The following is a 27,354-nucleotide window of genomic DNA, read 5'->3' on the forward strand; positions in this document are numbered from 1 at the left end:
AACACGGCTCTTGCAGCACATGGTGTTGTGAAACAAATTACTCACTGCAAATGACATCTGTGACACCTAGATCCACAAACTTCCTTTTGCCTTTTTGGCCTGCCCAGCTGAACTGCACAGCAACCTCAAGGCTTAGCAGAAGCTCCAGCATCCTCCTGGCTGCTGCCCCAAAAGTTGAGCCACCAAGGCCAGCAAGCTGCTGTATCTGTAAAGTTTTGAGGTCATTATTTTTTTTAGAAGAGTAGCTTAATGCAGTGACTAGAAAAAAAAATTATAGAAAAATATAATGAATGACGTACAAGCTTTAGCTTAATGTTGCCATCAGCAGCAAGTCTCCCCTCAAGACTTAGAAATTGGTCAATATCCTTGACCGGTGTCAAAACCACATCATCATTTGTCTCATCTTGAAGCCTCACTGTTGTGTTGAAAAGGTGCTGCTGCATGGCATCAACCTGTCGTCCCAGCTGCTCTAGCCTCATCAGGATAGTTTGCGAAATTCGCATGAGTTGACGCACGTATTCTGTAAAGACGTGTTCATGAAGTAATAGCGCTGAATTGCAACATATAAAATGGCAAAAGCTGAGATAACATTGAAAATGAGAAGTGCTACTAAACACAGCAAAACAAGCACACAGTTGTTTATGGCTTCTCTGCACATTATTGTCGGTTTTAGAAATTTGTGCCTACATGGCTTCAGTTATTTTGTTAGCATGCTCAGTGATGCCTTTTTAGGACCTGAATACGCATGCAGAGTTGACACTGAGATGAAGCACCTTCATTGCGTGCTGTGATTCAGTGTACCCATATATTTACAACCTAGTTTTCAACAAAAACTTGGAATAAGTTCAGAAAAATTGTTGAAAGTTAGGTTATTAAGTGAATTTGTGAAAAATAGAATAAGCAGAAACAGATACTTTAATGTTTTAAGCACTGAAACAATGTGTGACCAGACCATACATATAACAGTTGCCATAGTTTTTGCAGCAAAGTGATGCCACTATCACTTTCCCAACGAAAGCAAAAAAAAAATGTTTAAAATATAACTCTTCATTTATGGGGTAAAAGCGTGCTCATCGCCATCAAAGTGACACACAGTCCTCATTTCCACTGTGATCAAGAGGCATGTTCTCTACACTAAATAGGCGACAACAGTTGTTTATGAATTAAAAGTATTAATTGTGGCACCTTCGCTTCAATTTTTCTGAGACATCAGGTATTTACACTTGATAAAGCAACTACAGTTAGTACATTGTTCCGAAATTGCAAATAAGCAATTATGCTGCTTACGACTGGCACAGCTATAAGACAAAACGTTTTGCTTAGCACTTGCAAAGATTTTAATCTAAAGAGAAAAAAAACTGTATTCCCTAGACAATAAATACAAAGATTGTCTTCACCTCTGAAGTGGCACCCGGGTAAGAAAGCTTTAATGTTACTTACCAGGAGGTGAGCTTCTATTGCTAGAGGGGAAGCCTAATGAAGACCCATGGGTATTATTGTGTGCAGTCCCTACAGAAGCATAGATGAAGGTTTTAAGATGCACTTCTAAAAACTAGCTCTGAACATTTCATCGAAAGTATTCTTACATGAAGGGCCTTGCTGACTACTGTTATGTTGCTGCAACACTTGCCTTTCAAGGTTGTCTGCATGCTCTGTAAGTGACAGTTCCTACAAGTGACAGTTGCCATTGTTTTTGCTACAAAGTGATGCCACTGTCATTTCTGTCTACTGAAAAAAAAATACTGTCACGCCGAAATTTGCGATCCGCGCTCTCAGCCATCTTGAACAGCACAGAGCACAGTAGAATGGTGGCTAGACCAAAGAACACCCACCACCAGAACACGTTGTTAGGCTAGTCAGTTGGTTTGTACATACATACATGAATAAGCAGTAAAGATATACAGCGCGAGGCTGAAAATCAACTGTCCTCTCTTTTTTTATTTATTTACCTTTGCGGCTTACAACTTCAATATGAAAATTTAACAGAAGACACTCACCTGGCATGCTTACGATTCTTTGAGGGCTTCTGCGAGAAGCTTCCTCTATGGCGAGAAGTGTTGTATTGGAATGTTGACTCGACCAATGACTCGACTTGACTTACTGCAGGCCCATAATGATGATGATGATAGTTGCGTCACTTTAAAATGGGTAAACAGTGTCGTAGACATCCAGATTTAAAAGCACCTTGACTGCGCATGGTGACCGCATTAAGGTACTGCTTTTTTTTTGTTAGCACCACCACAACTTCAGTCGCCCATTCGTTTTCCCACAGCGTTCTAGTTCCAATGCTGCTCTATTCACGATAACCTAGGCCAGCCCAGTCGTCAGCATGGTCAGTTGTCGTCTGCTCGATGGGACCGTGCGGCATTGCAACACTGGACACTCGAGAATAACGTGCTCGCTATTCACAGTTTTCACGCCTGCATTCATTTTGGAGCCGACACCGTTTATACTCGCACCAAACTTGGTCTGCCGCACGTGCGTTCATTGGGGAAACGGGTCAGACCACAGTCAGTGCGATATAATTCCGTATGCACGTCGGCGGTAGATCACGACCAACGAAAACGTGCAGGCAGAAAGTTTGGCCTACGATCACTTACAAAGTAAATAAATAAATAATAAATAAAAGAACACGTCTTTCTCGTGTTGGCTTGAAGTGCTTCCTCGTGTAACTATCTCATTTTAATGATCGAGAAGTACTTTACTATTATGACTCGAAAGTAGGCATACGAAATCCCGTGGACTTATTCGTTAACAGCCAGAAAATTAACCAAACACGAATTGCGAAAGCTGCATGCACCTACGAAACATGCATATCCTCAAAACGTCCTCGAGCAGACGATATCAGGACAATTCTTCGTCCTTAAAAAGGTCTCAAAGGGGCATTTTGGGGATAATCCTGCAAGTGTCGACTAGAGGACCAAATGAGGACGTCCTGAAACTGCCGAGGACGTTTGTACCATATGAGGACGACCTCAGGTCGTCGAGTGTTGTCTGGGATAGTGGTATATCCAACTGCACGTCGCAGGTCTGTGCCAAACTCTGAGAACATGAGATCGAGACACGGTTATTACACACTATGATGTTCTAACGTTTTTTCTAAGTGCTGGTCAGACCGGTGGAGTATACTGTAGCATCTAACGTCATGTGGTCATGTTCAAACTTGTGCCTGCGTGCAGATATGTTTCCATTGCATACCTTTCCGTCGAATTGTGACCAATCTAGGTGGCATTCATTTGGTCGAGGGTAAATTTAAGGGTTTGCTTTATTATTTGAACACAATAATAATGAGAACTAATATCAGTGTGCATTAATTCTTGTTAATAATGGGTCTAACAAAGAAAGCGAGCCCCCACCCGTTGCGGCATTAGAACACCACTTCGCGCTGTAATTCGAACGTTTAACGTCTTCCCAAGTTTCGTGCGGGTGTGGGAATCAAATGTGCATGTTGCTGCTTATCACATCCCACTCGCAATCCTTGTTTATCATCCCCCCCCCCCCCCCCGCCTTTTTTTAAAGACAAGTCTTTCGTGGGATACTTGAACGCAGAAATTTTCGTCTGTCTTTCTGCCTGTCACACGATTCAGTCATTCGGCCAATGCTTAATCACTTGCTCAACGCCCAGCCATCTTGAAGTGGTGGCTGCGGTAAACATTGCCGATCGAAAAGCAAATGTTACACATATCTGAGGTTCAACATCAATACGTAAGTATTAGGCGGTGTGTTCCTTCACTAGGAAATACATATATATGTAATTCTAAAGACCCTAGTGTTTTTAGAATTATCAGGCTGCGTTGAAAATGCAACGCTATTTCGCATGAAACAAGGCCTACAAAAGACTATTGTCTTTTGCCGAAGCACGAAGATATGTGGCTAATGCTTTCAGTGCGCATCCACTTGTCACTTTTTTCCAGTACTGGATGAGCTTCGGCTACAGCGATGAGAACTACTATGAAGACTCTGATGCCCACCATACGCTCATGTTCACAGGCATCTCGCTGGTCACGTGCGTCTGCATCGTTCTTTTCATGTACACACCTGACTTCAAGTAAGTGACAAAGGGCATCCAAAAGAGGTTTCGTTGGAGCACGCAAAAACACACAACTTTCACCCAATACCGAGAGAGCCTGCGTCTTTGCCACTACCTTAATGATTCGCACCTGTCTAAGACGGCATTTACACGCCATCAGGAGGTGGTCATTTGTGTTTAAATATGCAGCAAACTGCAGTTATTTGGCAACAAACTGTGAAACAATGTTTGTATCAACCTTGAACGGGGAGTGCATCAAAGGCTTGTTCCCTTTGTTAGGCACACCCTAATGGAACTAACACTGAAGTTAGGAAGGTGTGTCATAATTGTAGCAATTATGACATAAAAGAAAATCAGTGTGGGTCCCTAGGTGTGCTGGTCGGATGCTTATTTCTATGCGCTGTTCTTAAATAATTGCTTTCTCGATACTCGGCTTGACGACAATTAGCAGTTTCTGATACGGCAATCTGATCTTCTTATCGAGGTCACTTGTCAATTCCCGTTGCCACTTTTCATTGTTGCTTGGCTCGGAGTGCATGGTAGTCGTAGTTGCCTGTAGCAACTGAGGTGTCATGCTGATAATTGCCAATTGTGTGCATGGGGGAAGGTAACAGCAGGGAGCATTGCACAATGCGATGAATTGAAATGTCATGCTTGCCCCCATTTTCCCGACAGAGCAAAAACTTTCAAAATTTTTTATTCTTTTGCTAAGTGGTCTTTAGAGGGCCCCTAAACAACATTTGGAAATTCAAAGAACAAGCACATCATTGTATGCTGGCATTTCCCGTCTTTTCAGCACATTTCGCGATGCCATTGGGATGACATGACATTGTGAGAAAATAAGCACTCGGTTGGTCTATAGATTGGAGATATCAGTTGTGGATAGACTCCTGCTCTGCCTTACCATGCAGTTGCACACCCATTCTGCCTTTACTCGAGCGAATATCGTGCGCAATCAACCGATTTTGCATCGTTTTGTGTATTTTTGACTAACTGACATAACAGTGTGTAACCAAAAAGTGCCGCATCGTGATAGGCTCAGTGCTGATATTGTTCGTGTGTTCTATGAACAAATAAGTGGCAAGAAGGAGATAGTGTTCATTGGAAGGGTAGCAAGGGCGCAAAGTAAACCACTTTCTCGGCTTTTGATTCGGAGCGGTTCACGGGCCTTTCGATTCACTCATTTTCCTGCAACACGTTCTAGGGACGTAGACTGGGTCGCGAGAGAAGCCCTCCTGGAGTTGGAAAGACGCGAGAAGCTGGGGCTGCCACTAGTCGACCCGAACTTGATTGATCCCAGCCGGATCGTTCTGCCACCGGAAGAGGAGCTCGAAGACTTCGAAGTCATACTCTAAGGCATCGACCATTTTGCCTAGAAATTGTCAACTTAACGTGTGAATAAAAAGTAGCCTCCTTGTTTTCTCTTTACTCCTCGCTTGGTTTCGTGCGTTTCCATGTAGCCAGAGATTTCATCGACGGGGAGAGCATAAACATCTTTGTTTATGGCAACATAGCTCGAAAACTTGGAGATTGCCTTGTATGGCTGAGGTCTCAAACACACGACCCATGCATTGCTGTCTTCACACTACATTTTTTTCTATTTTCTCAGTATTTGTTCACGAGCTACAAAGGCGTGACTGGTCTAAAGCATTGTTTCATGAGGCACTCCAAGTGGTCACTGTGCATTGAAACATAACTGTGTAACAAAAACTATAATTCGGAATCTGCATCCAGATTTTAGTCATACCGAAAATTGGTATCGATATGTTGGAGTCCTGGCACCAAACATCCTCTGGAAATGATCCCACTATTAAATGTGGGAAAGGTTTTTTTATTCAATGATGAATCGTACAATGGCAATTGCAGATCGTTGAAGTTGATGCTCACCAAGGCTTGTTCGTAAAGCTCATCACTGTGGCAAGAGTTGAAGGAGAGGTCTTAGTGTCAATTTTTTGCAGCTATACACTCGAACCTTTATATAACGAACTAAATGAAAAATAGCCTTGCTATAGATATATTGTTGCGAATAAACCTTTATTACTAATTTTCAGATATAACATACTTATGTTCATGTAAGATGAAACTGTTATGAGGTTTGGGGTGTATGCAAGACAAACCCGGGTTCTCTACAGAAGCGGCATTGTGGAAAAAACTGACTCACGGCTGTGAGATGATTTCTGGTTGGGCGTGAGAATGTGATTACCTCTGGAATGCGGAATAATCTCTCCTGCTCTCCGAGCAGTGACAACCAGGAATCAAACCTGTGACGAGTACCCAGCAGCTGAACATTTTAACTATCATTCCATAGCAGCAACAAACTCATTAAAAATTTGCAATACTAATCCAGAGTCTGCTTGAGATCTCAATAGAATGCAGGAAAGACTACAATGAAATGTTTTAACATAAACTTACCTTTCTTACACTATACGTTTATTAAGAGCGAATGCATGGATGTGAGTGAAGAATTCTAATCGTGCAACTGCTATGTCAAGTTGCGCATTCGTATATCCAAGTTGAAACTAAGGTTAAGGTGCACAAAAAAGAAAGCCAAATACAAAAAGATTAATCTGGAACACTTTTATTGCAGTTTTATACGAATATCTGAAATCAACAACAAATATCTACGCGAAACAATGCACAAGGGCAGTAATTCCTGCCAAGTGTACACAACTCCCACAGAAGTAATTAGCATGCGCCAGTAGAAAAAAAAAATTGCCGAGTGACTTTGCATACGATGCTCGTGTTTACAGGGACACGCGAAGAAAATACTTTAGCTGCGATCTGCCCTGCAGCATTGTTCGGTTGCATCGAGTTCAAAAGAACACTAAAAATAAACACAGTAAATCAGCCCAGGCATTCAATGAATGCTTCTGGAACACTTATGTAGTTTACCGTGGCCAACAAATGAGGCCTGACTAAACGTAGTCATTCTACACAACTACAGTATACTCTCGGTAAACGAAATCTGTTTAAACGGGACTGCTGCTTAAATGGAGCAAGTGCTTCTGGCGAGCTTGGTTTCGTGATTAACTTATGTGCACCCAGTTTGTCTCTCGGTAAACAACGCTCCTGTTAGACGGATCCTATTTTCCTGGTCCCATCAGGTTCTGTTTAATGAGAGTCTACTGGATGTGGCGGGCTGGTTTGTAGACGTTCTGTGCTTTTTGTGACTTATTTAGTTTCTCACTGCAGCGAGGGTGACTTTGTTGGTCCACTTTGACATTTTTAGGAGTAGAAACACAGTGCTTACGGCTGAAATGCGATATCGTATGGCTGGCATGCGTAGTCACTCTGCCAATCCGGCCACAAAAGGCAACATTGGCTCTGATGTAAGTCAGTCGAAACTGAACTGATATAACAGGAATTGAAGATGGCGGAAATGAAAGAGCGTGCATTTCTTAGTCCTAGATTGTTTCATTGTGAACCACGAGTACTACAGTACATGAGCATTTTTGCATTTCGGTCTCTTCGAAATGCCAGGACTCGAACTTAACGGCTTGGTGCTTAAAGTCAATAGATAAAGATTGAGTAACAATCTGACACTATCAAGGGGCCACGCACATAAGTTCCACCGGGCAAATTCTTTTGACTTAAATTAAAAGCGTCTTCTCACTGCAAGAGCGTACTTCGTTTTGTGGGAAGGTAATCAACTAATATAAGATAAATTGTTCTCTCTATCTAGTGCCCTTTTAGGAAATCACTGCAATATTTAGACCACAATTAGCTGTTGTTCTGTGCGGCGAGCAAAGGCTGAAAGTTATTTCGTTGCACGGAAAAGGGCACGTGCGCCGACAACCTTGACTGGTGCGCTAGAACGCCGAACAACTGCACGTGATCCACAAGCAAATATATTTACACACATTGTGCGCTCGTGCATTCCCTTTGAATATGCACCGTACCGTACAACCCTTTACGGGTTATGCAGTAGCCATCTCAAGAACATTCTTCATTCAAGTAATCGTGGAGAATGCGGAGGCACTGGCACACAGATACACATTTCGATAAAACGAGTGGACACACCAAGTATTTCAACAAAGTAGTCTTCAAGCACAGAACAGTGAGCAAGCAACGTCTTTCACAACCAATCACTTGCATTTGCAGATGCTATGATCTGCTAATCACCCATTAAATAATCAATTGTCCTTCTCTAATCAACTTGAAACCAACCTGGGAGACATCCATCCAACTGCAACATTTTGTAACATAGGACATATCTGGGCAGATAAAGGAAAGTTACTTAGAATACAAAACCAACCCATTTGTTAGACATACGATGCATTAAACGTATTCAGAAATGCGTTGGCACCACATGTTGTCTTCAAGTAATAAAAATGTGGTGAACCAAGCTAACTAATAAATTTCTTTGCATAAATCTAGATAAGATACTCATAGGCTGCATAAAGGTAAAGTGTGCTTTGTGAATCACTGGAAGTTATGCTGCGGTGGAATCACTTCAATTAGTCTATGAGAAATAATTACTGTGCAATTGCAAATCACTCGCTACTAAAGTTGAAGAGAAATTGAATGCCTGTGATAATTCCATTTGTATTAGCAATTTCAAGTATTCACACATTAGTAAAAATTTGTCCACTAAATATGACAAACACCTTTATAAGTGTGCTATGGAGTACCTCTACCACTGCTATGAATTTAAGCTAAATGAAAATTAAATTGTCTAAACACCTATTTTTTGTTTAAACTGTAGTCTATCGCAGACAAAATCTTTGCATTTTGCGGAACATCAAAGCAATGAAACGTCAAACAAATTGCACAAATATCTGTTATCATCACGAAGACTGTGCTTTAGTGACAATGTAACCAGGAAAATACCACGAAATTGTGAAATATACTAGCATTATTGCACCATAAATATAATATACGAACTTAAAACGGTGAGGAACACTGAGGATTTTCAACATATCACGTCTTAATCTTGTGCACTCTAAAGAAATGCACTATAGTTTGACTTTGCCCAGTAAGGTATTTACATTTGCTCATTGAAGCAGAACAGCGACATGTGTGCCAAGAAAATCAAAGAAAAAAAAAAGCCGAGTTAATAAGACAAACTAGTAGATTTTACTCATCTATAATTAGCTTACATCAGCCGCTTATGCTAGCACCGCTGCTGCCAGCACTAGGGCTTTATAAACAAAAAAGGAAAATCTTTCATAATGTAGCGTAATTTCTAAAGACAGAGACATTCAAAAATATAAAGGATTTTCACTCGAGACTTCACAAATGCAAACGCAGTGCTTTAGCCCGCTGCGGCTCAAAACTCCAACGAAGAAAGGTTCGTTAAAACACATCTCTTTACTGCCATCCACACTAACGTACAAAATGCCCAAACAGTGCTCTGCATCCACTAGTTAATTGTTAACACGCTGTATCAAAGGGGCAAAGTAAATTTGAATGCTGCTGCCTGTCCACTTGAGCCCTCAACATCACTTGCCTCTGCAATCGCCATGTCTATAGTGTCGCCTGTCACATTGTTTCGCATAACCAACACACGGCAGCATACCCTACATGTTGATGTCCCTGGGTGGCAAACAGCCGCCAAGCTCGAGAGGCGCTGAACAGCACATATGATTTCGATGGTGGCGTTGCGAAAGGAATATCGATATTTCATTTCATCACAACTTGGCAGACGGGAAAGTTTCGAAACAACCCGATGAGAGTTCGGCTAACTGAATAGAACAGTTTCACTGGTCGCAACAGGCACCAGACGTGTGTTCTTGCATCACATTTCTGAGCGAAAGTCATCGTCCGTTACTTATCTCTTTGGCTAGTTGAGCATCATGTTGATGATATCCAATAAGCATGGCCAGATATCGTCAACGGTCCATGCCTTCTGCTTCGGCCACGCATGAAATGTCACATGAGAAGTCCGCCATGCTTTCATTAGCTCCCTTGCAGTGGTGCAACTTCTGAACTCATCTAAGACTGTCATTAGCGAGTTAATTCTTGATCTCGGGACAAACGATGCCTGTGAATGTAATGCTACAAAATGACGTATGAAACCTTCCTGGGGACACTCGTGTCATTAAAGTGTTAATAATGTGACGTTTATTTGAGGCATGCGCATGCCTTGTGGGTACCACACGTTCCGTTTTTGTTCTATGCAGCACTGACTTGTTTTGTTTTATAAAGTGGCTAAACAACGGGCTTTGTTACCGGTCCAGAAGCTGGCTTCGAACTTGAATGTGCCCTGCGCTGTTGCAGTCAAGGAACTAGCAGACTGTACAATAACTATCCACGACTAACTACGTACAACAACTAACAGTGGAGCGCACAGAGCTTCACCACAAATCTGTTGCACTACAGATTTGTCACACCCCGCCAGCTGCGACGAGACAGCGTACAAAGCAAGGATGACACATGGCCTTGCGTAAGCATACTAGAACACCGATCCACTTCCATGTCTCAAATTATGCAACAGTCGTCACAATAAATGTATTCTTCCTACTGTACAGCCCACGTTGCAAACAACACGACATGTCAGTGGGCGTTGACAGGGGGGTGCAAAAGGGGCACTAGCCCCCCCTCAAGCCACACCAGCACTCCCCCTCCCCCAAAGAGCAAATCTCACAGATACCCATGTACATTTTATCATCACATCAAACTCTAGCCACAACTGTGACCTGTCAGCCGAGGGGCTGCCAGCTTCACTGCGGAGGTAGCGTCCTGCAAGGGTCGAGCTTCTCCACGATGGCTTTGCAGAAGAAACACTCCTTGCTGTTGGCGAGGTGAGTCAGGATGCACACACTGCGATGAAAGAAACAGCGCTTAACACGGTGAGGGAAGGGTCTAAAAGCCAAACAACACTACTGCTCGGAGGGTCACGAGATCAAAATCCCTGCCGCGTTTTTGATAGAGGCGAAAGTGCTCGAGGCCAGTGTATTTGGATTTAGGTTAAAGAACACCAGGTGGTCGAAATTTCCGGAGCCCTCCACTACGACATCTCCCATGATCGTATCGTGGTTTTGGGGCATAAACTCTATCAATTATATAACTATATTACACATTAGTTGGACTGTCAATGTCGTATTGACATAGCAAATCTCACACAATGTGAAAGAGTGACACAGGAACACATTGTTTGGAAAAACAGAAGAGAGAAACAGACTAATGGAATCGGTGAAACAGACAACACAGACAGTGCCTGTTGTGCTACTTGGACCTCTCTGATGGCGAACTCTGCACGCGCATATGCCAGCAAAGGCCAACGTTAGCTAGCACTGCCTACCGTGTAATACAGGCAATCTTGTAAACTACAATTTTCGCAAGGGCAATAAAGAAAAACGTGCCACTTAAAAATTGTATTTCCCAAAGCAAAAGTTTTGAAATAGGTGTACTTAGCTATAAACAAGCATGCTCGATTAGGAAATAGGTACACTTAATCACATCTGTCATGCTACGTACAGCTTTGTCATTCACCAGAGCACCTACTTCAAGACGCATTTTGCTTCTGTCCCTTTTTCATGCGTGCCATTAAAAGAAATGAGATGACAATGCTACTGGCATAAGTCGGCGAACTCACTCGTTGAGTTGGCTCGCTCGAACTCGGATCGAGCCGCGAGTCTGGGTGGGTAATATTTTGGTGAGTCCGAGTCTGAGTGAGTCCAAAGCACAATATATATATATTTCTTGAATGAATCTGAGCGAGTTCGACTTTCTTTTGCCAAACCAAGACTGCTACTCACTGGCAGGACTGGTGGCCACAGGGCACGAAGCGCACAGAGTTTCCTTGCGCGTAGCAGATGGTGCATATGTGGTCCTCGTCGAAGGTGACTGGAGGCGGCTGCCGACTCTGCACCAGCTGCACCAGCTGTCGCGCTTGCTCCACCTCTTCCTCCTTCACCTCAGAGTCTTGGTAGAGATACGGGGTGGTTTAGTTCAGTGCAATAACCTTTGAAGACAGTACACAGCTGCTGCTGCTGCTACTACTACTACTACTACTACACTCAAACTTATAACAAGGTTGCATATTACATAAAAATAAGTTCGTTACATCGAAAAAATTCGGCATAAAGGTATATTCCTAACACTATATCTATTGCAAAACTATTCTTCAATTACTTCGTTATAACCGATATTTCGTTATATTACACAGCAACTACTATAGCGACGACTATTACTACTACAACTACTACTACCACCACGATATTTACACAATTGTAGGTCAACGTTTTTTACTGAAACCTGAAATCCAATGTTGGAAGGGTCAACTTACAAGTCACAACCTAAAATGTAACTAGTGCCGCCAATAACTGTGGGAAAAAATGAAAAATTAAGATATGCTTAGGTGTGGTTACATTTAGTAGGCTTGTGTGAATAGTGAATTCCAGGTTGAAAGCCAATTTGAACCAAATAGTGATTTGGTTAGAATAATGTTGAATTGCACTTGAATAGTATATATTATGTATTATAAGCAAGTATGAGCATATTCGTCAAGACTGCACAAATTTGCACAATACTTATTGTAATTGGAACAACGCACATGCAAATGTCATTCCTTTTGGTTCAAAGTAAGTGGAAGCAACTTTGAACAGTAACAGGATTTGACTTTTGGTAGAATGCAACTGACAACCTGTAAAATATGTTACGTTTAAAGTTTACTATACTTAAAGCATATAAGCCAGTATAACAAGCTTTTAAAGTTAAAAAAAATCAATGGAGTGTAATACGTTCATTCAACCTTGAAGCGGGACATTGGGGCAGTGTGAATTTCTCTTACATTGATGTTTTCACTGTTTAGCACTTATACACCGCAGTGAAACTACCTTTACAAAAAGTTTATCATTGTTATTTTGACTGCACCCACTGCATGGCAAAGGCCTCTCCCACATTTTGCTAATCAATTGGTCCTGTGCTTTCCCCTGCCAAGTTATACCTACAAACTTCTCAATCTCATTGCCCGCCTAAATTTCTGTCTCCCTCTCATGCGTTACCCTCTCTTTAAATCTAGTCAGTAGTCCTTGATGATAAGTGCGGACTCATCTAAGCCTATTCGTTCATTTCAAATACTTTGAAATTTACAATAGTTTAAATTCAAATCAAAGTGAATTCAAATAACTGAATATTCATTAAAATATTCAAAGTGCTTGAATATTCGCACAAGCCTACTTTGTAGCATATAGTTATGTATAAGATTGTGTGGAAAAAAGAGGAGTTTTTTTGTTGTTGTCCTTCAATTTTCACCAAGCTGTTGCTTGCCTTCAGGAGTGCCACTGTTGGCAAGAAGTGTGTCACTTTCATCAACAATCAAATGTATCATAAGAGCCATGCGTATAATTTGGAACTTTTGATAATTAATGTAAATAAGTTAGCAATTTGGAGTGTGTTTATATGTTCCTGATTTTTTTTTTTTATGTACAATTTCTGGGAGGTTTACCTACATTCATGTTGACTTACAATCGTGTATGTACAGTGCTAACGCTACCAATACTAGCACTGTCACGCAAAATGGCACGGGGATGTCTCCATGCAGCAGCCCACGTACGGTCACAGCACGTGCACCACATTTAGTTGTGCTAGTACAAAATTTCTGCTTACGAACGGTACTACCACTCACAAACACCGCACATGAACGCATCCCTGAAAGAGACTAGGCAATGTACTTCGCTGGTTATAAGACGTGAACCTAACACAGGAGCGAGATATAAGAACTTTCACGCTGCAAACGTCAAAGCACATGACCGGGTTTTCGAATGTTACTTACAGTTTGCAAGCGAGAAAACAGGTGCATCGCCAGCAGTGTCAGCTTCTTCCGACGCCCCCTCTTGCATCACCAACGATGTGGGTCCACCACCCAGCAGGAACTCGAGGGACGACAGCTGGAAGCACGGTTCGGCTAGCAGACCCGACAGAGCCGTTTCACGGCTGGGAAGGCCAGATGCGAATAAGTACGAGGCAAAAAGCGAGAAAACAGCGTGACCAGTGATGCCATTGCAGCGTGCCAGCTAGGTCACCCGTTCTTGATGCGTAGCATCGTTTAGCGAGTCAATTGAGAATTTCATGTCAAGTGCCAAAACCACTACAGACCCGACTTGGGCCAGACAAGGATAAAAATAAACACAGTCGAGACTCAATTAAAGTCGTACAAACGAAGAAAGGAGAGAACAAAGATAATTCACACATAGATTGCGAATTAGATGACACACGCTTATTATGTGTGTAGAGTCGTACCTTGTGGTGACAAGTCACTACTGACCTAAAGATGCCTTTTTCATATTATGGAAAACTTTGGTATAATAGTGTATTTGTAATGCCACAATGGCAGGTTTCCATCAACAAAAGATGCCAAGAATCACTCAGTTTAAACGAAACTGAACAGTGTAACTTTTAATCTGCACCTTTGCGTCAAAAGTAGATATGGCAGGTAAAATGCATCAGTTAAAGCACCTAAGCGAATAAACTTGATGCATGCTCTTGCTGTGCATCACTTCTCAGCAAGCAGTATTAGGTGGCTTGATTTTCAGCTTCAGTATAAGAAAAATGGCTTATTTTAGTAGATTGTTTTCAACACTGACACTACTCTTTCAAATGCCTTGGTTTTGCATAGAGGCTTCTCTATATCCATACTACGTGAAACCAGGCTTTTTTATGCACTTTCAAAGGGTAGTTTTAATCAGACTTGAAATTTCCTTACACTCTTACAGTGTCTGCACAATACTGAACACTGCAGATTTTGCACAGACATTGATTAGCATAAATTGCACAAACTGCACAAGTATCAAAGTAAATATGCGCCTGCCTCTCCACGGATCCCTTGAGCAAAAGCGCGACCAGGATTCCAGTCACGGCAGCGACTATGGGAAAGTGGTCAATGCCCTCCAGACCCGCCATGTCCATGCCGACCACCAGGTCAAAGCAGCCGCACCGGGACGTCACTCGGTTCAGGATGTGGCTCAGCACCTGCGCAGAATGTGGCAACACATGACGGACGTGGTGTGGTACGTGAAGGACGATGATGGTTAGTCACTGACACACTGTCATGGAACCAGTGTCACTAAGGAGGACTCACTGTTGGGCGGGTTGGTAATACCTGGCAAAAAAAAAAAAACAGCACAAAATATACTGAGGGACAAAACCTGTCCTGCAGCCTTCTTCGTCCTTTTCGACATTAATTTTACGCTCATTATTTACGTCACTAATGTTTTTTTACAAGGTCACAGTCAGCACCTTGGAGCAGCATGCTGAATCTGTTCACGACTAACTTGACAACTCCAGTAAAACGCAAGGTTCATTCAAGCCACGATGCTGCCGTAGAGTTCCAAGGATGGCACAATTTCTCAGAGAGATTTAGCCTGAATTTACTTTCAAGGTAAAGGTTCTGAAACCAAACATTTTAAATTAGTTCATGTAATGTAGGCTGCTGGTTCAATTGACCACAAATTATTACTAACTAAAATATAACAAAAATATGGTTGCCCTTGCAGAAATTGGTTAAACGGTGTACTTCAGGCCACAAGAAAATGTTTCAACAAGCTTAAAGAACTCGGATTGAATAGATTTCACTGAAGTTCATACATCTGCAGTGACACCAGGTATCAAAAGCCCATTGCTACAAAGAAAATAATTTCGGCAAGAGCTTTTTGCATTCACCGTCAACAGTTGCCAGGAGGGTTCAGGGGGCTCTCTTTAAACGAATCTAAACTTCTACTTAATTAAGCCATGTGTTCATGAAAGTAAGCTGAGCCCTATCAGTCACTTAGCTGATTACACTGATTACCTGACCACACGCAAGTCACCTGAAAGGTGCGGGCCAGCAGCAGCTCCGAGTGGGGCCTCGTAGGGTTGGTGACAAGGCTCGGTGCAACGTTCACAACCATCTCGAGGACGCGGAGCAGGCCTAGCGACAGGTCGAAGCAGGTGGCGCAGATCTTCAGCTGCTGAGAGTTGATGAACATTCGCTCGGGTCGGCTCTGGGCATTTTGGATCTGGGAGAGAGAGAGAGAGAGAACAAGACGACGTGCCTTTGTCTGTGTCTAATTGACTGTGCATCAGCAGTCAATTAGTTTTGACCGCATAGCAGCATTAATTGCGATCGAAAAATTCGACACGAATCGGCCCTGACCACAATCAAAAGTGCTCGTGTGACAGCAGTGGCGATACACTCCTCGAGCCAGCGCAACTGGAGTGCTCGGGTCAGTGTGCTCACCTCCTGAAGCATGCTAATGAACTGGGAGAAGGACCAGTTGAGCTGCGTCAGGACGCTCCCCAGGAAAGCCGAGGCTGGCTCCGGGTGGTCTTCCAGCCAGCGTCCAATCTGGTTCTGGAAGAACACGCTTGGGCAGGGCGCTGCAGTCGGGAACAAAACGTGAGAATCCCATCTTTCCTATTTGAATACGACATCGCCACGCTCAAATACAATGCAGGGTCCTTGCATAACTTTGTCAGAGCCAGAATGTGGGAAAATATGACATAACGAAAGAGTACATTTTTTTGCCCTGTTATTTGTTGACATGCTAACTATTTCTCAGGATACTGCCGTAACTTGACAACCCCTACCTTACAGAAGAATAGGTCGAAAGAATGATCAGTATGAGGATGTGGCTCAAAGCATGCATGTAGTGGTGTCTTTTGTAAAATAGGATGAAAAGTATGCTCTTTTCAAATATTAAAACACTTCAAATATTCAAACGAATGATAACGTATTCGAAGTGAACGAATAAGTGTACATTAATCCACATGTAACCCCTCACTGTAAAGGTGGTTTCACTGCAGTGAAGAGGTGCTACACTGCATTTACACGCCTTCACACACACACACACACGCACACACACACACACACACACACACACACACACACACACAAAAAAAAAAAAAAACGGCGCTGTCGCGAAGTAGTACCACTTCAATGTTGATGAGCATATTACCTTCGCTTCCGTTCTTCTTTATTTTACCTATTTCTTCTTGAAGTTTAAATGCTTGTTATACTGACTTATATGCTCCAGGTATCATAAACTTTAGAATGCAGCATATTTTCACAGGTTTTCACTAGCATTCTACTATAAAAGCCAAATCCTGTCACTATTCAATGTTGCTTACACTTTCTTTGAACCAATGAAAATGACTTATGCTCATGCCTTGTCTCAATTAAAAAAAATATTGTGCAGGTTAATTAGCTCATGACATATATGCTCATTGTTCTTTTGTAATATGTGATAATATATACTAATAAAGTTCAATTTGATATTATTCAAACCAAATTGCTATTCACTTTGAACCTAAAGTTCACTATTCACACAAGCCTAGTGAAAAGCTTTTTTAATGTCACAGACACTCCCAATGCCATGGATATCATGGAGAAACTGCACTACCCTCATGTGCAATATTTAACATAAGTATATTATAGTAAACATATCACAAAGCAGCAGATTTCACTTTTTCGTACACAGTGTAGCACGACGGAATAGGACTAGGTTTAAGAAGAGAGGAGAAGGCCCTTTCGGCATGCAGCAATCATGACAAAGTAATCACAAGTATTGCACACAGCTTGGTAATAAGACTGGAATGGCTGCCCACTGTGCAAGAGCCGCATGTTATCAAGACGGCTGAAAAAAAGTGCAGCCGGTAAAAGTGCATACAGTAATCATGACAACAGCACACACGTACAGAGCTCATTGACTGAAACACCACATAACTTTCTTTAGCATACCAACTGCTACTATAAGCAAACACTCTCGGCAGCCTTGCCATGTCTCTGAAAAATCTAGCCACAGAAAAGTAACAAAGTTGGCTCTGATGTATATCTCCATTGTGAAAACTACACAGCCATGACACAAACCGCAGATGTTGGAAAACACAAGCATACTCACTACTTTGGCCCTAAATTTTTGCATTTCAGTTTATCATCATCACTGAACATGCCGATCAGCATCTCACCGGGGTGACTGAGGTACCGTCGACTCCACGGGCCTGGAAGCCATTCTCTCGGCTCGGTGCGGCGACGAGGGTGTAACTGAAAGGCATATCCGCAGCCCTAAGCAGCAAGGGAGACAAACAAGAGAAAAAGTTCACCACATACTTGCCCTTTCTATAGAGTTTATAAATCAAAAACAAATCAACAGATGGGATCTGCACGATTCTGTGAGTAGAAGCAGTAGATGTAGGCATAGGTGTGTGCGCATACGCAGAAAGAAGGGATGCAGCCCCCCTTCCCCTTTCAAAGCATCGAATAGGGGGAGGGGCCCGGTGTCAAGTATACACCACACTTTTACTCTTCAACCGGTACTGTCTCGTCACATCTTAGGGTGCAGGATTAAGGCTTCGAACGTTTTTGTCGGCAATGGCGGCCAGAGAACACTAATGGCGTATTCTACCAACTGTTTTACTTCACACCTTCACCCTATGAAAGCCGGGTACCAAAGGCCTGGCCACTGTGAAAAGGATGTCATCGCCTCATTTTCTTTTCTCCACTCATTGCAAAGTATGTTTTCTTCGTAGTACTTGACCAATATGAGAGAAGAGGTCAGCTGCCGTGAAACTTACCCCCCCCCCCTCCCTTACTAGAGAACTCTGCGCACACTTATGAATGTATGCAACGATCATGGCAAGCTTGGAAAAAACATGTAGCCGCCAGCGTCTACTTCTGCCACTGTTTTTAGACTCCTGCATGGTATTTCACGTGAGAAAAAAAAATTAAAGGTCTCACTCTTCCACAGCCTCATGAGTATCCAGTTCGTCTGGGCCCACGGCCGGTTCTTGTAAGGCTGTAGCAAGGCTTGGATAAGCGCCAGAGAGCTGCAACAAGTAGGTATAAGCATGCAGATCAGCGGCCACTTACTGGGAGCTAACGCCACTAATCTGGAGGTAAATACTGGAAGCTGAACTAACTAGTATGCATCAAGAGAGGCATGAAAAATATATTTGTCACTGTTGTATTCAAAAGTGCTCCTGTGAGCGGTTCTTCTAAGGCTGCAGAGAGGCTTGGATAAGCAAAAAAAAAGCTGCAAAGAGGGGGCGAAAGCATGCAATTCAGCGCCTCGATTTTGAGGAGCTATTGCTGGAAGGCGGGAGGAAATTACAGGAAGCCAACTAAACTAGGTATGCATCAAGAGAGGCCTGAAAAATATATTTGCTCACAGTTACGGTGAAAAAAAAGTTATCTGTGGTTCACTGCAGCAGTGTGCTACAGGCCTCCAAATGCAGCTGGCACAAAACTCAATAAACAATTGTATCGGGCCAGTTGGTAAGAATCCATCTTGCTAGGAAGCACAGCCACTATTACACAGAACACACAACACAAGCGCTTAACTTCAACTAAACGTTTATTGCAAATGTCAGAGTTTATAGAGGGGGTGAAAAGAAAAAAAGAAATAATAAAAGGTAGCCAACAAAAAGTACACGTGCCAGTCCCTTACATTACTATCCGTTATTGTCTATGACCCCATCCAAAAAACATGGTTCTTTCCGCATGAGCGATATAGAGGGTGCACTAACACACTCAAAATCATCGCGTGTCATTTCCGCCGCTTCTACTATCAAACGGTTAATAAATCTCTATCCCGATATAACACGCACGTGTTATCAAAATACGGCACACAACCGCACTCTTTACAGTGGAACGCCAAGTGACCATCGGTACCCTTCTGCACTTTATTGTGGTGCTCTTTTAGCCTCTCATTAATGCATCTTTCAGTTGTTCCCACATAAACAAGACCACATGACAAGGGCACTCTGTAAACAACCGACTGTGCACACTCAACTTATTTATTGTGATGCTTATTTGGCATCCTTTCTTTTCTTTGAAAACTGGACAAGTTTTGTGACATATTCTGGACAGTTTTTTCAGAAGCAGACATGACCACTCGGACGCCCACCTATCTTTTTAAGATTATGTGCCACACTATGGATATAGGGGACAACAACCGTTTTACGCTGCTGCAGGGAAGTGTTAATGCACTGCCTATATTGTTTCTTTAGGTCTCTATGTACCGATTCAGCGACGCTTATAACCATTCGTTGCAGGGTAACCTGCTGCCTTCAGTCGCAAAACCTGTTGCTCAATGTTCTTCTTTACGAGGTGAAAACAGGACTTCTTCAAACGAATTGAAAAGGCACATTCGTACAACAGACCTCTTCACTACTTTGGTATGGGCAGAAGAGAAAGGCAACAACGGCTTTTTGCTCCTGGGCTCATAAAAGTGGTCACATACCTCAAGGAATCGGCACTTTGTCATTCCTTCTGACAAAGAAGGTGGGTTCTGTGTTTTCCCGAATGGTTCTTTTTTTCAAAAAGTGTAAGTGGCGATTGAGTCGGTATTTGATATTAAGCCAAAGGTGTCACTCAAATCTATTCGAACAGCTGTAAAAAACTTGTGCAACAGCCTTCTATTGCAGGATATTGGCTAAACAGATCATGAAACAAATAAACTGGGCTTAGACATGTTTTTTTAGTTGCAAGACGCACAAGATGGAATGCCGTTGCGGGTAAATATTTCAGAACAAGGTTCTTGGCAAAAAAATGTGGCATTTGTTCTACAGGAAAAGCTGACTTTCCTTCAATTTATTGACCCGTTTCACACCAAGAATTCTGAGCAGATTGTGAATTTTTTGGATATCGAATGCCAAAACTGTCGTTAAGGCGTTGTCCATAGATGTGAAAGATTTGTACTATTCTTTACCTCATGAAATGCTTCTAGAATTTGTGGAACAGTGCATTTTTGAGCATGGTGCAGTGACCTTTCAGAACACTTGTGGTAATGTCAGTGAGAGGTTTTCTGGATTTACTGGCTTTGTACTTAACAACCACATTCGTTAATTGGAATGTGGAACAACTATATCCTAAAACAGGGTATTTGTATTGGTTCGGCTATTGCACTCGTCCTTAGTGATATTTTATGACCCACTTAGATCGAATAATTGATGAGAGGTTGTCGGGAACTAATGTTTTAAAGATCTTCAGGTTTGTGGATGATTATTTGGTTTTTTTTAAGTGTGATGCCAAAAAGTTTCGAAGTGTATGCTGTTTTGACACTTGGAGTACTTGAGACAGTTTGTCAGCCCCTGAATATAACACATGAAGTGCCCTATGGTGATACGCTCAGGTTCCTAGATCTTTTGTTGCAATTTCAGAATGACCACGTTTGTTGGCTTTATGAGCCCAGGAGCAAAAAGTTATTGTTGCCTTTCTCTTCTGCCCATACCAAAGTAGTGAAGAGGTCTGTTGTACGAATGTGCCTTTTTAATTCGTTAAAGAAGTCTTGTTTTCACCTCGTAAAGAAGAGCTTTTGAGCAACAGGTTTTGCGACTGAAGGCAGCAGGTTACCTGCAAACGAATGGTTATAAGCGTCGCTGAATCGGTACATAGGGACCTAAAGAAACAACATAGGCAGCGCATTAACACTTCCCTGCAGCAGCGTAAAACGGCTGTTGTCCCCTATATGCATAGCGTGGCACATAATTTTAAAAAGATTGGTAATAAGGTGGGCGTCCGAGTGGTCATGTCTGCTCCTGAAAAACTGTCCAGAATATGTCAGAAAACCTTGTCCAGTTTCAAAAGAAAAGAAAGGATGCCAAATTAAGCATCGCAATAAATAAGTTGAGTGTGCACAGTCGGTTGTTTACAGAGTGCCCTTGTCATGTGGTCTTGTTTATGTGGGAACAACTGAAAGATGCATTAATGAGAGGCTAAAAGAGCACCACAATAAAGTGCAGAAGGGTACCGATGGTCACTTGGCGTTCCACTGTAAGGTGTGCGGTTGTGTGCCTTATTTCTATAACACGTGCGTGTTATATCGGGATAAGATTTATTAACCCGTTTGATAGTAGAAGCGGTGGAAATGACATGTGCGATGATTTTGAGTGTGTTAGTGCACCCTCTATCTCGCTCACGCGGAAAGAACCATGTTTTTGGATGGGGTGATAGACAATAACGGATAGTAACGTACGGGACTGGCACGTGTGCTTTTTTGTTGCCTATTTTTTATTATTCTTTCTCTCTTTTCACCTCCATTATAAACTCTGACGTTTGCAATAAATGTTTAGTTGAAGTTTAAGCGCTTGTGTTGTGTGTTCTGTGTAATAGTGGCTGCGCTTCCTAGCAAGATGGCACAAAACTTCCTCTTTTACATCTGGGGCTGTTGAATGGGTCACGAACCACTTTTCAGGCTAGGTGAGAAAATTCAACCCACGAAATGCACTCTATTATCAATATCTAAGCCAAATCTTGCAGTCATGCAGGGCAAGTGGAGTTTGGAAACAGAGTTCGATAACATTTTCTCAAGGTCACCGCCTCCTTACAGAGGCCAGTCCTCACACTTTTTGTGGGCAGGGTGCCTGCTGTTTGATGCCAGACGACAAACAGCAGAATGCTGACACAAATCTGGAGTGGCATTTGGATCAGATACACTTCTTTACCGGCGCACCACCAGGTGCCACTTCCGCGCACCACAGTCTGCCAACATTACATGGTCAGCGACGCTCGTTGCACACAAATGACAGCGGGAGAGCAATCACATTTCTTCTTGTGCTCAAGGTCGTGACATGTGGTAAACTGCTAGCGTTTCACCCCGTGCCATCTTTCCTTGAGCAACTTCACAGCACTCTCCAGGATGAGAGGAAGCGCTTAAGCTGCGCAACAAAAACTCTGTAGCTCTGCTCATCCTTGATGAATTCAAGCAAGAAATGTTTGCGGCAACTGATTCACGCGGCAATAAACTCAGATACTGAGAGTCATTCAATTATAATACTCGGAAAAGTAAGTTCAAGGCAAGGGCATGACCTTCAAGCATGTTGAACCGAGAAATTTACTCCTCCCTGCACATTTCAACATCATTACCTACAAACTGCTCCAGCAACAATGTGAGGCTTACCTCTTTGTTGGCATGCACTCCAATGCCCTGACGGTGGTTGGCGGACAGACATGTGCAGCCAAGGCTCGTAACAGGGCATCTTTCACATCTGCGTGTCACGGAGTAGTTCAACTGTTTGCGTCCCGTTTATTTGAGCTTCAAGAAAAGAACTCAATTTGGCAAAAATCACTTCACTCACCTGGGTTGACAACACGGCGATCGGCAAAGTGCTCGGCAAGGAAAGTGCTGTACCTCACAAGGACATGGTAATGACCTGTTTGAGGGAATCAACCAATCAGTGAACAAAGATTGAGTGAAAACAATGTGACTTTTATAGTATTGCACCACGAACATTAGTCCTTGTGTTTCTTTGCACAAAACAGAGATGGTTCTTGAAATGGTAGCACAAAGTAAACAAGACAGGAGCACAGACTCCCTGCACCTGGATGGGACACGTTGTGCAACACCGGTTCCTGCATCACAGCGTGTTCACCAGGTGGCATAACCAATGATGAAAAACCACGGAGGAGAGACAGAGTAGCCTCGAGCAGAGCCACAGGCTGTGGCTTTTCGTTGTTGCTATAGCAATAACACATGGTCGCCTAACATCACGTTCTGCAACTGCTTGCCTACACATTTTGTCGCCTGCTCCCCACTTGCTGTGCCCTGTTGCTGTTGCCACTATCCTCTGCCAGTCAGTGCATGCACTTACGAGAGCAGGTTGTTGAAAGATTCCCATTCACCTCAACAGATGTCGCTACGGGTTGTGAGTAGTGCAAGGGAATGAGTGTAAACAAAAACCCAAAGAGGAGAGACAGAGATGGCAAAGGAGGGAGTTAGACTACCACGTCTGAGTTGCACAGTTTGTCCCGAGTGAATGCACTGCGCAGCGGCAGAGTCGGTGCTCCCGCCTTGTTCTCACAGAATGACTTAGTAAAATACTTAACCTATATCAAAGAGCGACTTCATCAAAAAGCCAGTTACATACTTCCACAAATTCAAGCAATCGTGGGGACTTCACAGATGCCAGCTTACCAGGATGTCACTGAGCAGGCACGTCGGCGGAAAGTGGACGCTCAGCGACGTCAACAGCCTCATGCACGCTCTCGACATGGTACTCTGGCACGAAGCAAAACTCCATGCCAGCGGAGGATGCTTCTTCCAAAGTCTTCAGCACCACATTCAGCAGCCAGTATATATCATTCTGCTTCTCCTGAAGCAAATGAGTGGGAAAATGGAACAACCAACATCGACGTTCAGTGCCTTGTGTTTTTCGTGATTAGACCTCATCGTATGCTGTCGCGATGCAGCGACGACGGAAAGGCTAGACGCACCACCGAAAATAATCTACGACGAACCTGACATTTTATGGGATTAATCTCGTGCCCAAAAAAATTAAGCATCTCCGAGGTGATAACAGCTGACTGTTAACGCTCATCTAAATTCACACATCAAGTCTATTCACTACTTAAACGTTACAATGCATTCCAAAAAATATCACCAGTATTTTCTTATCACGTATACCTAATGTTGTACACGCTCAAGTCTGTTGTGTGACGTGACTAGATATGCATTTCCTGCACTCAAACTGACCATAACATTCAATAACATACAGCACGCTTGGCACCAAAGACAACTTCATAACAGACAATTCGATGAAAGTGCCTGCTACGATAGAAATGTGGGTAAGCAGCTATAAAACAGTAGCCTACAAACAATGAAGTCGTAGTTCATGTCCCCTCACGAGAACTTTGTTCACGATGAATCTATGACCACGGATACAACGAAACGACCCAAGAGGCAGTTTTCCATGAAACTTTTTGCTCGAGAGTAATGAGAAGTTGTAGCAGACGCAGCACGCACCTTGGAGAAAACCACAACCGATAGCCAGGCAACCTGACGACCCTGCTCGGTGAGCGTTTCGCCAAAGACTTGCTCCACCTTGCAGAGTGCCTCGACGGCGTCTTTTTCGCCCCCATGCCGTGTTCCTCCTCACCTCCAGCACGGCCTTGAGGTACTCCCGCATATTGTCCTTCACAGTGTTCATCTGACGGGTATGACGGCGGCACAGTTAATGGTCAGCACAACATCAATTGCTACTGCTAAATTAATAATCCTTGGAGACGCCACGTACACAATGGCGTACACCACTCGTTTTCGCTGTTTGCATCGACTAGAAGCTAAGAAAGAGCAAAATATATCGTACTTGGATAGATTGAACCTCCTTCATAATAAATTTGTTTTCATTTAACTTCATGTTGCTGTGTACTGACAGCTATATAACACTTTTTTGAAGGCACTACCGGCTTCGACGACTCGTACGACGTGCCACTTCCTGCAAGCAATGTGAAAAGCACAGTTTTTCTTTGATCGAAATGGACATAACCAAAAATGAGTTTGCACTATATTTCTAGCCTGAAATTCTATTCTGTTTATGCCAACTGTAAGCATGAAAAAACTTCAAGGTAAAGAGATATTTAATTACAAATTAATTAGGATGAGTCACTATAACACTCCTAAATTCAACAATTATCTCATTATTCTTGTTGCAATAGCATATTAGGAGCCTCCTTGAAATAACGTTGTATCAATTTGAAAGATTTACAAACAGTTCTTCTCAGGTAGCATCTGAAAGGGTTTAGCAGTGAGCAGTTGTGTGGTTAACGACTGTGGAGTTAACACTACGTATAATACCGATATAATTTTCGTGCAGTTGATGGCAGACTTATAGGTAACACATTTGGTGTGAAGCTGCATCTGCATTTAGTGGTTTTCAAGTGACGGTAGTTTTTTCCAAACATCGCATACTGCAACAACGAGGTACAACAAACCAAAACTACTACTACGGCATCTTCAAGTACACAGATATCGAAGCACTACAACAGCAGATTCTGGCTAACACAGAGCACCAGGTATAATGGTAGCCGGCTTTAGTGTTACCAGTGGCTTTTCAATATGTGAGGTTCAACATCCTAAAACCTTGACCTAATTATGGATGATCGCGTAGTGGAGGGCTCCGGGAATTTCAACAACCCGGTCTTCTTTAAAGTGCACTGACATCACAGAGAACACGGGCCTTTGCCATTTCACTCCCATGGAAATGCGACTGCCACGGCTGAGATCGAATCCACAACCCTCAGGTCAGAAGCTGAACACGCTGACCACTACATCACCGCGGCAGACTGCCAGTGGCTTGGAACATGTTATCTAGTGGGTGCCTGTTTGCCTGATCCCACAGCCCTCCTCCCTAATCAGCAACCTCTCCATGTAAGTAAAAAAAAAAACTCAAGAATGCTAAAATACTAGTAATAATTATTGGGGTATATCTTACAATTACATTATGATTATGAGAGACTCCACAGTGGAGGGCTCCAGACATTTTGACCACCTGGCGTTCTTTAACGTTCTCCGTAATTTTAAGCATAACGGACGTCTAGCATAGTTGCCTCCATCGAAATACAGGTACTGTGGCCGGGACTCAATACAGCCACCTTCAGGTCAGCAGTAGAGCAACCTAACCAATTAATCATTATGACGGATAACCCACTTCAGGTTAACGTTACTATCTAGAACTTGTTAGGCAAGTTGGTGCATTTTCACAAAAGGTACAAACTGCGCAATATAACGGTCACATAGATCAGACACAAGGAGAAGCGCAGACTTGCAACACAAGTTGCAAAGCCGTGCTTGTCATTGTCCCTGGTTTACATGGTCATTAGTTCGCACAGTTTATACCTTTCGTTCAGAGCAACCAAAGGCCTGAAACATATCTGATGGGTGCCAGTTTGCCTAATCCTGTATTCCCTTCTCTGATCGGCAACGTATCGTCTGCTCACTGACAATACAAACTTACGAGTTCACTTAACAGTACAATTATTGTTCAGTTAATCCTGCAATTAATGCCTGGGATACTCATTTTGATGCACATCTAAGACTTACATGAAAGTGACGAATGAGCCACAACAACTTTATACGCGAATTGTCTCAGAATCTATTCTTTCAACAGCACTTGCCTTGACGAACTGAGCGTGACCACACAGGGAGTACAATTGCACGATTCCATCGAGAAGTTGCAGAATCTTGACGCTCTTGTCTTCCTCCTTGGCTTCCTGGGCCGTCGCGGAAGTCTCAGTTCCCGTGCGAGCCGGGCTGCCGGCTGAAAAATCCAAGTTTCGAGCAGGCGGTGCGACTACAGTGGGACTAAAGTGCAACTGCAGTGCAACTGCAGTGCATACACTCGTGCAAAGCTCAACAAGAAATGCTCACCAAGTTGCAGCATGTGTCTGTAGGCAAGCGATGACATCACGTTTCTATTGTTAACCATGTACTCAATACACTTTTAACCACAACCAGCTGCAAGCAGTTTTTTCCTGACATTATTTTTCCTTTTATGTTATAAATACATTAGCAAGAACAAGTAATGCCAATTCACTTTCCTTAGCTACATTATCTTTGGCTTAAAAGCCATGGTTCTCCAGTTGACAGTAGGATATAAAAGTGCATGTTATCTGTGTAGGGGCATGCATG

At 42.9% G+C, this 27,354-nt stretch overlaps 2 protein-coding genes and 1 pseudogene across 3 annotated transcripts; 1 reads left to right on the top strand and 2 right to left on the bottom strand.

The window, feature by feature from the left end:
* Window positions 1-8: 8 nt before the first annotated feature.
* On the bottom strand, window positions 9-1,737 carry LOC142795814 (uncharacterized). Its single transcript, XM_075886139.1, has 4 exons — window positions 1,631-1,737; window positions 1,441-1,509; window positions 300-520; window positions 9-205 (listed from the first exon to the last, which is right to left on the bottom strand). Exons 1-4 carry the CDS (start codon window positions 1,686-1,688, stop codon window positions 38-40), a joined length of 516 nt encoding a protein of 171 aa, XP_075742254.1. The 5' UTR covers window positions 1,689-1,737; the 3' UTR covers window positions 9-37.
* A 2,177-nt stretch (window positions 1,738-3,914) lies between these two features.
* Window positions 3,915-5,458, top strand: LOC119163562 (NADH dehydrogenase [ubiquinone] 1 beta subcomplex subunit NP15.6; the record flags this gene model as incomplete). Its single annotated transcript, XM_075886137.1, is given in 2 exon segments — window positions 3,915-4,048; window positions 5,235-5,458. Coding segments are annotated over 2 exon segments (285 nt in total), but the record flags the coding sequence as incomplete, so codon positions are not given.
* A 1,134-nt stretch (window positions 5,459-6,592) lies between these two features.
* Window positions 6,593-27,088, bottom strand: LOC142795813 (E3 ubiquitin-protein ligase RNF123-like; annotated as a pseudogene). Its single transcript, XR_012893326.1, has 13 exons — window positions 26,841-27,088; window positions 24,691-24,874; window positions 23,865-24,040; window positions 23,027-23,104; window positions 22,849-22,936; window positions 18,660-18,775; window positions 17,918-17,993; window positions 16,191-16,330; window positions 15,781-15,969; window positions 14,784-14,944; window positions 13,749-13,909; window positions 11,731-11,896; window positions 6,593-10,792 (listed from the first exon to the last, which is right to left on the bottom strand). The product of XR_012893326.1 is annotated as an E3 ubiquitin-protein ligase RNF123-like (transcript).
* Between the last annotated feature and the right edge of the window lie 266 nt (window positions 27,089-27,354).

Source organism: Rhipicephalus microplus, unplaced genomic scaffold (assembly GCF_043290135.1).
Source record: "Rhipicephalus microplus isolate Deutch F79 unplaced genomic scaffold, USDA_Rmic scaffold_885, whole genome shotgun sequence".
NCBI classification, from domain to species: Eukaryota; Metazoa; Arthropoda; class Arachnida; order Ixodida; family Ixodidae; genus Rhipicephalus; species Rhipicephalus microplus.